The sequence below is a fragment of the Ahaetulla prasina genome, chromosome 1 (genome assembly GCF_028640845.1).
Source record: "Ahaetulla prasina isolate Xishuangbanna chromosome 1, ASM2864084v1, whole genome shotgun sequence".
NCBI classification, from domain to species: Eukaryota; Metazoa; Chordata; class Lepidosauria; order Squamata; family Colubridae; genus Ahaetulla; species Ahaetulla prasina.
In genome coordinates, this window is record NC_080539.1 from 59,554,189 (window position 1) to 59,569,573 (window position 15,385).

At 33.0% G+C, this 15,385-nt stretch overlaps 1 protein-coding gene across 8 annotated transcripts in view; it reads right to left on the reverse strand.

Moving 5' to 3' along the window:
• Positions 1-15,385, reverse strand: part of GPATCH2 (G-patch domain containing 2) — a 100,898-nt gene that overhangs the window by 69,523 nt on the left and 15,990 nt on the right. The window contains exon 6 of one of the 8 annotated variants that reach the window (XM_058165422.1): positions 6,352-14,613. The exons of the other annotated variants lie outside the window; for them this stretch is intronic. Within the exon in view, the coding sequence (XP_058021405.1) occupies positions 14,437-14,613 (177 nt within the window). The 3' untranslated portion in view covers positions 6,352-14,436. Of the gene's footprint in view, positions 1-6,351; positions 14,614-15,385 lie in introns of those variants that run through there. 8 annotated transcript variants of the gene reach the window in all.

The window sequence follows — 15,385 nt, forward strand, 5'->3', positions numbered from 1 at the left end:
TGCTTCTTTCATTGTATCCAACAATGAAGCACTGCCTCAGATAAATGTACTGCCCTTCACAAGGTATTATCATAAATTGAACAATGATTGCAAAAAAATTTCTTATATAAGCCATAATTTAGGAGTACTTATAGTGGAGTTAGCTCCATCTTTACATTAAAATAGAAGCAAACATTTTAAAACTCTTTTTAATTGTCCCAGTGGAAGAGAAGAAAAGAAAAGAGAATCTGAGGCTGAAGTTTTTATTCTTTATTAACGATTGGTTAGTGTGACATGTGAAAGGGAAGGCAGAATTAATTAAGAGCTACATTTTTATGATCATGCACATGACATGTATCTGGCTAACATATTTGGCTCATTTACCCCAGGACTGAAAACATTGCTAATGACTCCTGTTATCGACAAGTTTTTCTGCTATTGGGAAATCAATTGCATTGACTAGTATAGTAGTTGTCTCCTTGCAATTATTCAAAGTTATGACAGTCCCTGAAAACGAGACTTATGACCCAGATTTCAAGTTCTGATGTCCAGTCCCTCCCACAATCACATAGCTGCATTTTGAGCACTTGAAATGCGGCTGGCATTTATAGCCATCTGCAGGGTCCTGCGGTCAATGGGACCATGATTTAAGATGTTTTTGTCAGCATTTACATTTTTTGCAGCAAAAAATGCCCCATAGCAAACAATGGGTTCATTTAACAACCAGTGTTCACTTAATGACCAAACAACTTGTTTTATGATTGCCACCAAAAAAAGTTGTAAAACTGGGCACAGTCATTTGATGACCCACTTTACGACCATCGTAACCTACAGCTGAATTTTGGGCTTAATGATGATTATAATTCAAAATAAGCAATGGTTTCCAAAGAATGGAACCTTTGTTCTTCATTTCTTTTCGTATTTAAACGATTTTAATTACACTTTTGTCTTTCCTCAATCTTTTGTGTTCCAATTGTATTTTTTTCTTCCTTAGGCAGGACATGATTTTTAAAAAAATGTTACAATGATGAATATAGGTTTAGTAACTTTATAAATGGTAATTAAAATCCATTCAATAAATAATAATAAAGCCAATAAAATTCTATTCTATTCTATTCTATTCTATTCTATTCTATTCTATTCTATTCTATTCTATTCTATTCTATTCTATTCTATTCTATTCTATGGGTTCAATTTGAATGTTTAAATGATAAAGTCTAAATTAGAGGTAAATAAATCAGGATGTCAAACGGACAGCCTGCAGGCCGGATGTGTCACGTGCAGGCCATACCCACCCCAATTCTGTGAAGGGGAAGAACATCACAAAGCATCATGTGACGGCAATGTGACGCCGCAAGTTTGACACCTGTGCTATAAAAGCTAAACTGCAGAATTAAACATTAGTGAAAGTGTTAACGCTTGCATAAAGAAATAGATTAAAAAGTAATGAAACATTATCCAGTGCTAACTCCCTCATGCTAAATAACTCTCTATTTTGTTTCAACCACATATTTTACTTTTATTTTATTTTTTTATTTTTTTATTTGTCAAACACAACAGCATATATAAGTATAAGCATGAAATAACCATACGAATTGGATACAATCAAAGGGAACATTAGGACAGGAACAGTAGGCACGCTGGTGCTCTTATGCACGCCCCTTACATTACTTGTTGTAATGTTCTATTCCTGACTTATTTGAACAATGGGACTGAACTTCCTAATTTCACTTTCCTTTTTCCTTCTTTCTTAAGAGAAGGAAAATGTTAAACTAATATTAAATTCTATTTTGGACACAGAATGAAATAATTGAAAAAGGAAGATAATCAGTGGAAATACCATCAAAGAGTAAGTTATGGCTGCTAAATAATGGATTACCAAACATGAAATGAATATCTGATCTATCAGATATTCTAGACTAGAATATTTCGAGTCACATTTCCCGAGGATATCAGTTAAATATTTTCCTTTTACACTTCTGCAGATAAATATGGATATCTGTTCACATTACAAAAATAATTGATGAATAGAAGAAAAAAATCTTTATTATAGGAAGAATATATCCACTTAAGTGGGAAAATAAAACTTGCACAAATAAATTATTCTATAGTCTCTATTTTGGCTAGAATAGAACATCCTGTACCTTGCAAGTAAAGTTGTGTTGACTTCAACGTGATAAACTAATGCAAACATCAGTAAGTTGCAAATATTTTATAATCCCATTCATGTTTTCTATAACATATTATTGGCAGAATGAATGAATTCCTGGTAAGATTTTATTCTGGCAAGCAAGGAGGATTCTTTCCAAAACTAATTACATTTCATTTTTTTTAAATCCTTGAAGCTTTTCTAATAGTAACATAAAATTTGTTCAATAAATTTCCACAACCTTAACCTTTTTTCTCATTGGCTTGATATACTGAAGCATTGCAAGTCCTAAAGAGACCTTATGTTCTTTTGACTGATTGTAGCGTACTCTAGTTAACATTATCTAGCATGACATAGAACCTATTTTTTCTGTTTTGAGAACCTAGGCAAATTTCATATTTACTTTATGTATTAATGTACATTCACTGGCTTCACTTGGCTACCCAAGCTATGTGACTTTTAAGGGTGAGAGAATATCAACAATATTTGCTTCATACTATGTACATTCTTGATTAACCAAGAGAAACAATAAGTAATTACTCTGAACATTCATACAATAGTATTTTAGGATTAATTGTCAAACAAGCCAAACGGATTTTACAAGGTCTGCTACATACTTTATACAGTGAAAATGTCAGAAATGATAACATTTTAAATAAACTTTGTGGCACTCTTTCAGTTATTAAATGAATAGACACCTCTTATTCAATCGTGCAAGGCAACTTCCTGTTGATTCAATAAACTACCAATTAAATGACAATAAGTCTGTTTGGTGGGAAGATATTCTTCCTCAGATTAATAAAATAAATGACACTTTCATTTTGCAGATTATTTAATATTTCTGCTATGAGGGAAAAGACAATCATTTTCCTGATGAGAACAAAATCTAGAAATTATTGACATACTCAAAACTACCCAATAAACGTTTCACTTTCAGAGAATGCCTGCCATTTCTGAGTCACTAGTACTGACTAGTTTCCTGTGAAGACAGATACTCTACTTCTAGTAACAGTAAGAATGACTGAAAGAACCCTTTATTTAAAACATTTATATTTTTGGGGCTCCATGGTGGTCATAAGTCGAGGACCGCCTGTACTCTAAATAGCACTATTACTTGGAGTAGGTTTCTCTTGGAATTCAATAATGTCACACAAAAAAGACAGGGGAAATGATTAAATTAATTCTGAATTATCCAAAGATGCTAGTTTTACAATTATCTGATCCATCAATTCTTTTGGTTAAATAGCTAACACATATAGAAAGTTATTTAATGGGGCAGCATGGCTATTACAAATATTAAAGAGAATTATATCTATGTGAAGATAAGAAGACATTTCAAAATTCTAATACTTACTAAGAATTCAAGATAAAAAGTGAAAATATTTAATATAGAAGTACGAGGTACAAATATAAATTTAAATGAACTCACACAATGAAATCTGCCTTGCCAAATCTTTTTAACTTACTGTAAAGTCCTTTCACTTAATACTGGCACAAAGATTTATAAATCAATACATTCAGAATGAGTGATATATTTTAATTTAAAAATGCTCAAACTGTAGCAGAAAATCTATATATTTAGCACAAATAATAAAAAATGTATGTGTTTTGCAATTTAATATCAAGGTACTACAGATCATTCTTTAAACTGCAAATTTATTTTTTTTAAAAAACAAAATTCTTGTTCTCCCTAATTGTCGACTTTTGCAGTCACTAAAAAGAGGGAACCTTCTTTGCTGAATTTGGTATGTAAATATCTCAAAGTTTAATAGATTCTAAGCCTATTACGCTAAACTCAAAAATGCAGTGCCAAATGAACTAAACTTGTTCTTAAGCTTATCTCATAATTTTGTAACTTTACTATGAGTGTTCTGTGTCTTGTGCTCTATTTTTGGATTTTTTTCCGGTTAACATGTACAATTATATCCAGTGAAATGACATACTATTAATATGAAAAATAAAGGACAATATTAATTCTAACTTTTGGGATCATATCCCAGCATATTTTGATGCTGTTAATGATTTTTGCAGATGCCATGAACCTAAGGCACAAAGCAAATTAGAGCTTTCTAGGTCATGGTCAATAATTCTGGATATTTCTTGAAAAATATCTAGAAACCAAAGCTATAAGACATCCCAAGTAATTCATATTCCTTAAGTAGTAAGTGAATGCCTTTATCTTTAGCTGTCATCTCCAAAAAGTTTCAGCAATTTTATATTAAACATGATCACTATGGCTGATATGTATCACAGTGACTATCAGGCTAAAGTTTTTGATTAGCGAAAAAATTTGGAGGCAATAACATCCCTTTATTTGGTTTATACAATGGCTGAGTACAACAGTATAATTGCTGTTGCTTTCATTAAAAAAGAAATAAAATGTTATTTTAAATAATTTGGTTTTTGTTTTTTTACAAAAATATTTATATAAAAGGATAGTAGGCCTACAGACAGCACTGGACCATCACTGTACCTAATAATAAGAAAGATCAGATAGCCTGGATAAAAGAGTTATCTTTTCCTTAATATTATTTTCTTTCAATACGTCTGTGATAAAAAATATCCAAAACACTTTAAATAGGCTTCAAGTGATTATATGTCAGGCATTTTGCCAAGGGACAGACCATTAAAGATTTCAATGATCATTTCCACACTGATGGACATGTCAAGACAGATTTTCTCAGATAAAACAAAGAGTTTAAGTGAGGTCATAAAGTCTTTCTTTTCACAAGCTATGGGCGCTTCAGCTCCATCAACATTTTTCTAGAGCAATCAAGGAACATTGTGAGTTTATATTTAATTAGGTTGATGCCAATAAAATTTATCTGAACTGCTACTATGTTCAGGTTTTGTCCAATTTGATTAATTTAGCACAATGGTGAACTGATTCTATCCATTTAACTATAATAATTTGTTTGTGAAAGTCAAAACCATTTGGCCTATATATAAATTTCTGTTTTTTCTAATATAGAATAAAAATAAACAGATAATTTAAAATACTATTGCAGTTATTGGGGGCATTCTCTCCTGTTTATTTGAAAATATCTTTTTTTCAAAAAAAAAAAAAAGATGACATTTAGAATTGGAAGAAACATTTACATAAAAATAGCATAAGTTCATTGCAATATAACTAATAAGAAATGCTTTATGAAATCCTACTTTTGCTGTTAAGAGAGCTTCACATTTTTTTAAAAAAAATGTATTTCAGGGTGTCACAAGATTTCCTATGAAAGTAAAACAAAATTGAAGATAGAAAACCAAACCTATCCACTATTTTTAGATGAATTGTTAACACCTGAATTTAATATCAATACTCCAGTGTCTGTGGGGTAACAAGCATTATATGCACAATTCAGTAGATGTCACAGAAGAGGGAGAGAGGAATACATGTTTACAGATAATAATAATGACAAAATTAGTAGACCAGAGGAATGCTGTTGATATAATTTACTTGGACTTCAGTAAAGCATTTGATAAAGTAGACCATAACCTACTACTATATAAAGTAGAAAAATGTGGGTTAGACAGCACCACCACCAGATGGATTCGTAACTGGCTGACCAACCGCACTCAACGTGTAGTCCTCAACGGAACTACATCCACATGGAGGGAAGTATGCAGTGGAGTACCCCAAGGCTCTGTTTTAGGCCCAGTACTCTTCAACATCTTCATCAATGACTTGGACGAGGGGATAGATGGGGAACTCATCAAATTTGCAGATGACACCAAGCTGGCAGGAATAGCCAACACTCCAGAAGATAGGCTCAAGTTACAGAAAGATCTTGACAGACTTGAACATTGGGCGCTATCTAACAAAATGAAATTCAACAGTGAAAAAGTAAGGTTCTACATTTAGGCCAAAAACAAAATGCACCAGTACCGTATATGTGGTACCTTGCTCAATAGTAGTACCTGTGAGAGGGATCTTGGAGTCCTAGTGGATAACCATTTAGATATGAGCCAGCAGTGTGCAGCAGCTGTTAAAAAGCCAACACAGTTCTGGGCTGCATAAACAGAGGATAGAATCAAGATCACGTGAAGTGTTAGTACCACTTTAAAATGCCTTGGTAAGGCCACACTTGGAATATTGCATCCAGTTTTGGTCGCCACGATGTAAAAAGATGTTGAGACTCTAGAAAGAGTGCAGAGAAGAGCAACAAAGATGATTAGGGACTGGAGGATAAAACATATGAAGAACGGTTGCAGGAACTGGGTATGTCTAGTTTAACAAAAAGAAGGACTAGGGGAGACATGATAGCTGTGTTCCAATATCTCAGGGGCTGCCACAAAGAAGAGGGAGTTGGGCTGTTCTCCAAAGCACCTGAGGGTAGAACAAGAAGCAATGGGTGGAAACTGATCAAAGAAAGAAGCAACTTAGAACTAAGGAGAAATTTCCTGACAGTTAGAACAATTAATAAGTGGAACGACTTGCCTTCAGAAGTTGTGAATGCTCCAACACTGGAAATTTTAAAGAAAATGTTGGATAACCATCTGACTGAGATGGTGTAGGGTTTCCTGCCTGGGCAGGGGGTTGGACTAGAAGGCCTCCAAGGTCCCTTCCAACTCTGATGTTATGTTATGTTATGTTATAAATGATACCTCAGCTCTGGGGAAAATGGTAAGAATAAGGAAGAGACTCTAAAATAATCCTGGCTTGATTCTACACAGAATAAGAGAAGACAGAAAGGAATTCTGGAAAGCTTTCAAGACCCTGTTATTATTACCTACAATAGAGTTCCAATGGTCCTTATAGTATCTGTTTCCTGCCTGAGTCTATTGCAAAGGGAATATACACAGCAAAACTATGCATCCAGTGATTTGCAAGTCCGCCTCCTTGACTAACATCTGTCACTTATAGTGGTTGAGTAGATGTCACTTCTAGATTTTCAATTCATAAGCAAAAAAGTTATATGTATTGTTAACCAGTGAGGATCAATAAGAGCATAAGAATATAAGCAATCTCCTGCTGGATTGGATCCCTGGCCCATCTAGTCCAGCAGTCTGTCCTCACATTGGCCAACCAACTGCACAAGGAGTTCCACTAGTTTCCTAGCAAGATGGTTTTTGGAGGAAGTCACACAGCCATCAAGATTAATGGCCTCCAATCCCTATTATGTCTGTGTATTGTTCAATATATTTTTGAAGCAGACATGCTGGTAGCCAGCATCACTTCTTATGGTAGTGAATTCCAAATGTAAATTGCCTATTGTGGAAAAAAATATTTTTGTTTTTCTTGATTGCACCAGGATTTAATTTCATTGGGTGACATCTGGTTCTCAAATTTTGGAATGGGGAAAATACTTATCCTAGTTCATTTATCCATGCCATGCATAATTTTTAATGCCCCAAGCATAAATATGCCTATGTATATGGCAGAAGGGACTAATGTATATGTATATGGCAGAAGGGACTAATGTCTATGTACATAGATGAAAGGACTGATTCTTTTCAGTCTCACAGTATCTAACTATAAATCTCCCATACCTCTGAAATTAGCTGGAAAACAAAACAAAACCTGCAATGGAATTAACATTTCAGGAATGGTTCCATCCTGCAATTATTCCTTAAACCTGACTCTATGTTCAGCAACATATGGAAGCTGAGTATATCTTTTGGTTAATTCAATACCAAGGTTCAAATAACATGAAACATGTAACACCACAATTAAAATAACCAAGGTTAAAAGACTATCTCTGCCTTAACACCAATTTCAGACATTGTCCATTTTGAATGACACAATAAATAATATGAAAATACACTGTACAAATTAACATTCTATAATTAACAATAGCAATAGCACTTATATACCATTTCACAGTGCTTTACAGCCCTTTTTAAACAGTTTACAGTCAGCATATTGCCCCCAACAATTTGGGTCCTCGGATGGAAGGCTGAGTCAACCTTGAGCCTGATGAAATTTCAACTGCCAAATTGCAGGCAGCTGGCAGTTAGCAGAAGTAGCTTGCAGTGCTGCACTTTAACCACTGCGCCACTGCGGCTCATAATTGCCCTCACATTGAAGATGGGAAACTAAAGAGAATACATGCTAAAATCAGCAAGTGAGTTATATTTAAAGTAAGCTGATCTAGCAACACCAATTTACAAATGAAAGTCCCAGACTTAAATCCATTTATAAGAAAATGAAGTGTTGTAATTATGTTTTTGTACTGGATATTTGAATGATTTTTGTTTTCATAATTTCTTCTAGACAGAAAATACCAGCATGACATGAAAGTATATAAAGAAAATATACAAGATGATCTGTATATTTCATACAAAAAAAGGCTTACTTCTGAAAGGTCTACCCAATTTTGTCTAAATTTCTGGGCTTTTACTAATTTTGGGAAATTTCTATTACGTAAGTGTTTTACCTGGCTGGTAAATTAACCACGATTCCAACTTGTTGGGACACAAAATCTGAATAAACGTACCTTAATTATGCACATTCAGTTCATATATCATATGAGCTGGCAAGCTTAACAGACAATTCACTTGTGGGGGATTTTTCCCAATGAACATTCTGGATCTGCAAATAAGCAGGGTGTCATTTTATACTCTGGAAGAAGTTGATACGTAAATGTAGCATATGGACCATACTTAAAAAAAATTCTTTTGCCCTCATTATCTGTCATGGGCATTTAATCCTAACATATATCCCTCAAAGCATTTCTTTTTCTCAAATTCCTGGATGTGTATATAAATCATGTTATACACATTCTAAAATAATTAGAAAAACTATTTTTTAATTAACAGATTTTTGTTAATTAAAATTGGAGTGTTGTAATCGAAAACATCTCTTGAAAAACTATCAATAGCTTGATGCTTTCGTTAACATAATTTTATTTGAAAATTGTCTTATTAATGAGGTCTTGACAATTCCATAATGGCAAGACTTTCTATGAAAATCAACAATTTAGAGAAAAAAACTGAACATATTGTCACTATTTTTAGATGAACAGGTAAGACCCATAATTAATGTCTGCTCTTTAGTGAAGAAAACAGATGCTTTCTTCACTATGTAATTAGTGAAATTAATGAATTCTAATGCTTCCATGCAAATGATTTCTTTATCTCTCAAATTAATCATTTCATCGCCCAATATGTTATCAGCTCTTATCAGATTTACTGATATAGTATACCAAGCTTCAATTTTATCTACTTTATTTATAATGTCATTTTTCCTTTGTTGTCTTTGCAGTGTTTTGTAATAGCTCACTAGTTTATCAACATGTTGATGTTATGGTACAAACAAAATAAGATGAGGAATTACATTTATTATAATTACATGTAATTACAATTATGTAGTAATTAAATACAAAGCCAAATACAAATCTGAAAGATGTATCGAGTGATTTTTAAATGTGGCTGAATCAATATGTGCAATAAAATGAGTTCCCATAAGTCCTTACATAATGCAAAGTACTTTTCTACTTCAAATTATAATTGGTGCTGGAGAATCATATTTTTAATGCTGCATTGTGTCAAATGAATAGCAAGATTTGATCTACAACTTTTTGGTCCAGAAGACAATTGCAAACTATTTCCATACTATTGCCAGAAATTCCTGCATGGACTATTTGTCCATATAATCCATTTGGAGGATTTATTTATTCATTCAATTTACATAGCCACCCATTTCACACAAGCTACTCTGAGGGGCAGAAAGAGTTGAGTTTAGTATAAGAGAATATTTTTTTTTTGTAATAACGCTTGTGGGTGTATATTTTTAATCCCAAGAAAGAAAATTTTATTGTTTCTTTTTTTAACATAAGGCAGAAGTATAACTATTTTTGAAGTATAAAGTTCATTTTCTTACAAGGAAACCTAATAGGATTTCTGAATCTCCAAGGTTCTCAGAATGATCGAAGATTACGATAGAAATGAAATGCTGCTTATTAAAGCTAAGTAGTTTTTTTGGTATAAATAATTTATTTATTTTATTTCTATAGTTGTCCATCTCAATAAGTGATTCTGAAATCACTTATATAAAACAAATATAAAACAAAACAATACAGAATAAATATATATGTATGCTGAGTAAAACTAGATTTTAATATAGCCAAAAATGGTGCCCTTAACACACCTGGGCATGAAAACAGGTCTTCACAGCCTTACAAAAGACCGCTGTATCCAGTGTCTGAAGGGTTTCTGAAGAGAGAATATTCCAGAAGGACAAGGTCTATGGCTGAGAACTGTAGTCCCTCACTAGTCAACAATTCTTGGCTAATGGGATCCAAATGTAACCAATGCAGCTCATGAAGTAGTTTTGCTATACGAGTCAAATATTCAATACCATTTACTACCCATGCAACCTCATTTTGCAATAGCTGAAAGTTCTGAATACTTTTCAAGGGCAATCCCTAGTAGCATGCCTTACAATAATCCAGATGAGGATCCAGATCCAATAATCCGGACATGAGGACAAATGTGTTTGTGAGCAAAGCCAAGAGGTTTTGCGACTTTTTTGAGGGGAAGAGATTCTTTTACATAGTGGCAAATTTTTGAAAAAAAGTATTTGAGCAATTAATAGTTTGGTAGTTGGAAAGTTCAGTACTTTTATAGAAATCACAATTTTATATTATTCCTTTTCAGATAGTTTAGGGTGTTTTTTAAAAAGCAAAAGGTGGAAATGAGAATGATATCTAAAAATAGGCAATATGCATCTGTGTTGTATTATATCACATTATAAAAATGTTTGCTATTTTATTTCAGGAATAAAAAATATAGGTAGACCTTAGCTCATAACCACAATTTGGACTGGAATTTGCATTGCTTAGCATTGCAAATATTAGACAAAATATCATGTGACTGTGCAGTTTAGCAATGGCAGTTCCAGTTGTCTCAGTTACGATCTCCTTGCCCTCCCCAATTACACCCAGGGGTGCATCCTCCACCCAGCACCTGGATCTCAGGCCAGAAGAGGAGGAAGATGGATAATGTCAACTGTGGGCAGTGGGAGGTAGCAGCAGAGAGATATGTGATGGACTGCAAGACACCCAAAAGGGCAGAAATGGGGGGACTTGAGATGCCTAAGTGGACATAAATGTGGACAGGCTTGAATTTTGACCTTGTGACCATAGGAGTACTGTAACAGTCATAATGTCAGGCATGAGTAAATCTGTTCATTCAGCAACATCGTAACACTGAAGGACTAGCTGTACAGCACAACATTTATTCTTATTCATATTCAACTATCTTATATTTGGTTTAATTTATCTGGTTAACTGATGTGTGCAAATAAAATCTCTAATAATCATCTTCATACTGGTTGCTTTACTATCTAACGCTTTCAAAGACCATAAAAAGTCTTCTGATCATCTTATTGGGCTGAATCAAAGTTCAAGGGTATTAAAATATGTAAAGGACAAAAAAGAGAAGTGGTTGGGTTATAGATTTTAACTTTTAAGTAGCAAATGGATTCAGAATAGATTTATAATTTACAATGAATCAAAAGGGAAAAAACCCAACAACAATAGACTATAGCAAAAGTGGTGCAAATGTATCAGGCAGCAAATGAATAAACATTTGAGAAGATTTATTATTAGAAATTGCAATAAATTTTGAAAAGATGAATTGATTTAGTTAAAAGGTATAACTGACAATTTATTGGGTGGTAAGATGCATTATTTTCCAATTGTTATCCACCTATAGTAAAACTGATTTGTGTCTCATTGTATTTTATGGAAAAGGAGAGAGCAACTTTCAGTGATTTAGATTAAATGTATTAATCATAACCAGACACTGTGAACTATATATCTACTATTAAAGAAGATTTTTGACATTTAATTCTGTAGCAATATTTTGACTCTGTACCTCTCTTCCTAAATCTAATTCCTGCTACAGTTGGCAGATTTCTTCCTCTAAATTTTATGAGTCTTAAAGTAGTATTTTACCCATTCATGCGGTAAATAATGCAGGATTAGAAATATTTAGTGTTTTGTTTCTCTTTAAAGAGTAGAAATCCATCAAACCCAAAAGAAGTTTCTGGTTTCTTAAAATTGTAGTTTTAGCATAACCAATAATAGCTCAAATAAAATTCTTTTTAAAGACAGACATTAATAAAAAGTATAGTTTTAAATTATATTCCTACACTTAAGAACTGAAAGTCAAATATATCTATATCTATTTTTTAACAAAGCAGACTAATAACTACACAAACACAAATAGACAAATGTTTATGTATATATAATCCGTAGCAGGTACAATGAGATTACAATAGAAAGACACATGATGAATAAAAAAGAGCTAAATGTGCATGTAAACTAGCTTTTGTGTGTGAAACAACTTTCTCTTTTTTCAACATGACCCACAACTGGAAAAACTAGGAAAATATTAATTATACTCCTTGTCTATTCATTCTCTTGCACAGGAGTCATATTTTCTGGATTTCTATCAAGGTCCTTCTGGCAGTATTGTTCATCGCCAAAATAATTGTTAAATTATCAATGGATTAGAGACCGCCTGCCGCCAACATCCTGCAGTGCCTATGAACATTGGGATAACAACATACGTCCTGCATACCTTCTACAATATATTAACTAACAAATAAACGAGAACTACCTGCAATAGATAGTTCTCGATTTATGGCCCCAACTCAATCCAGAATTTCTCTTGATAAGCAAGGTGACTGCTAAGTAAGTCATGCCCAATTTTATGACTTTTGCCATATTATTGGGTGAATCATACAGATGTTAACCAAATCCACTTCCCTCACTGATTCTGCATGTCACAAACTGGCTGAGAAGGTCGCAAATGGGGTTCATATGACACTGGGACACTTCAATAAATACATGCCAGTTGCCAAACGACCAAATTTTTATCATGTGACTGTGGGGATACTATGACAGCTTTAAATGCAAGGTCATAAGTTACTTTTTTCAGTGCTCTTGTAACTTTGAATGGTTGCTAAACAAATGGTTGTAATACAAGGGCTACCTGTAATGCAACTTCAGTTTCTCTCAGCAGGGCATTAAGGACCACGATACATTTCTCCAATGTGATTATTCGGCTTCTTTCAGCCATGGAAGCCTGTTTTTTGAGACTGACTAGTTTATTCAGGCCGCTGTGGACTATCTTCAGGAATGAGAGACTGATCCATATCTCCTGATCCACATGCTTCTTTGAGTCACAAACTTTCCCTTGATGTTCTTGAGTGTTTATTTCCCTTCTCTGCCTCTCCTGAGTTTAATTTGTCATTGCCAGGAACTGCCGAGTTTCCTTTGTACCTTTCATTGTCAAAAAAAAGTATTCTCAAAACTTTTCACCTTTTCTTCCAATAAAGACACAAGCTTATACATGTGTTCATTTTATGGATTACAATATTTTCTAACATGTGATTTTCTATTAGGAAAAACAGTGATTCACAGTATGATATAGGTGGCAATCTTTTTTCAATGCGTATCTTATTGGAAAACACCAACATAATATGCTTCTTGAATGTTCCTTGTCCTCTTTCTCTTTCTCATATTATTGTAATAATCCTTACAATAATATGACAAAATTTTCAGAAATTCTATCTCCACACTATAGGTAGCAGAAGCTGAGAAACAGATGCATACAGTAGAACAATTCAATGAGTTTATGAAGCAGTATCTTAATCTGAGATTGTTTGTCCACATATTTCACAGAATTTAAATCAATTGCAAGCTATACCACATTCAAGAACATTCTTGGAAATATTGTTCTGCAATTAATAAAATCATGAGTAGTAATATTCTAATGCTATATAACAGATGGACTACACTGATCACCACCAGAAGTATTCACTAATAAATATTACAGCAAGCATATTGGTATAGATGTATCTGTCTCCACACTTCAGTTAATTTCTTTCATTTTTTAAAAATTGCAGCATAATTCTTTTATATTAATATTATATTATTATAATAATTATATTATGATTTTAATTATATTTTGATTTTATATAGATGTCTTTTGAAAATATTTATACTTTCAAAGGGTACATATCAACCATTTCATTCTAACAGAAGAAGCAATTTGGAACTTTCAACATAAATATATAATAAAGGCAGAATTGCCAGTAATGAAGTATATGGATTTCAGCTTCTCCAGAATCTGTGAAAAATGTCTGCTCATTTTTTGAGTAATACCTTCACCTACACTTTTGATCAACAAAACAAAGTGAAACAAAAAATAACCTTGTACCTTTTCATTTCTTTCCTGACCCACTTAGGTGAGTTCTTAGGATGCACAAATACTGTAGGATTTATTCACACTGCACTCCTATTACTATTGATGCTTTATCCATTTATTACATAATATGTAATCTATTACATAATATGATTTCATCAAGCTGAACAGAAGTGCATGATCAATCCTCTAGGTGCATTGCTATGCAATTTATGATTTAGCCCCTTATTCAGATGAAACCTCATCAGAAAGTATGTCCTTTTCCCTTCCTCCCGGTCCTTTCTTCTTTTCAGAGGCACTGAGAAACTGTTCCTGCACAGGCTTTGCAAACTCATCTGTGTTAAAAGTGAAAGAACAGGTCATCATCTCAATTCTGTTCAAAGAGTTGCATTTGCAGTATCCTATTTAGCTCAGGGAATTAATCTTTCTAAAAGCACTTTTGCTTTCAGTGTAACAGTCTAATAGCAGTAATTACTTCTTGTTCAGCATTACCAGATGTCACAGGCATTAGATTCCTCCTTTTGTTATTGGTTTTCAGCATTTTTAAGATTGCTTTTGAACTTTCTTCACTGATAACTAATAACTTTATGTCTTCTGTCATGACAGGTCAAATTTTCAAAGCAAATCTATTGGGTGTGTCTGTAGTCTGTAGTGGATTGTAGGAAGTATAGGCTGCTGATAGGAAATCAGCTATACTGAAGTTATTTTTCATCCTTCTTTAAATTGCATGAAGCAGCAATGTACATATTAATAATAATAATATTACAAGGCAAGCTTAATACATATGGGCAGAGAGATGGAATTTTTATCAGAATAAAAATTATCCACAAAAATACTTTTCCTATCAAATTTACAGAGAAATCAGAATACCCTCACCAGTGTTATATTTCTAAAATGAACAGTAGTAATTTATTATATAAAAAGTTGTGTTAAAAAGCATAAATTATCCAACTTTCTGAAAATTATTTAATATAAGTAATATTTGTATGCATCATACAAATATATATTTTGTAGGAGATATTTACTAGGAAAAAGAAAATATTTCAACTATTAAGATCTTATATCAGAAAACAAATCTTAACTCTTCCCATTTATTTACATATACAC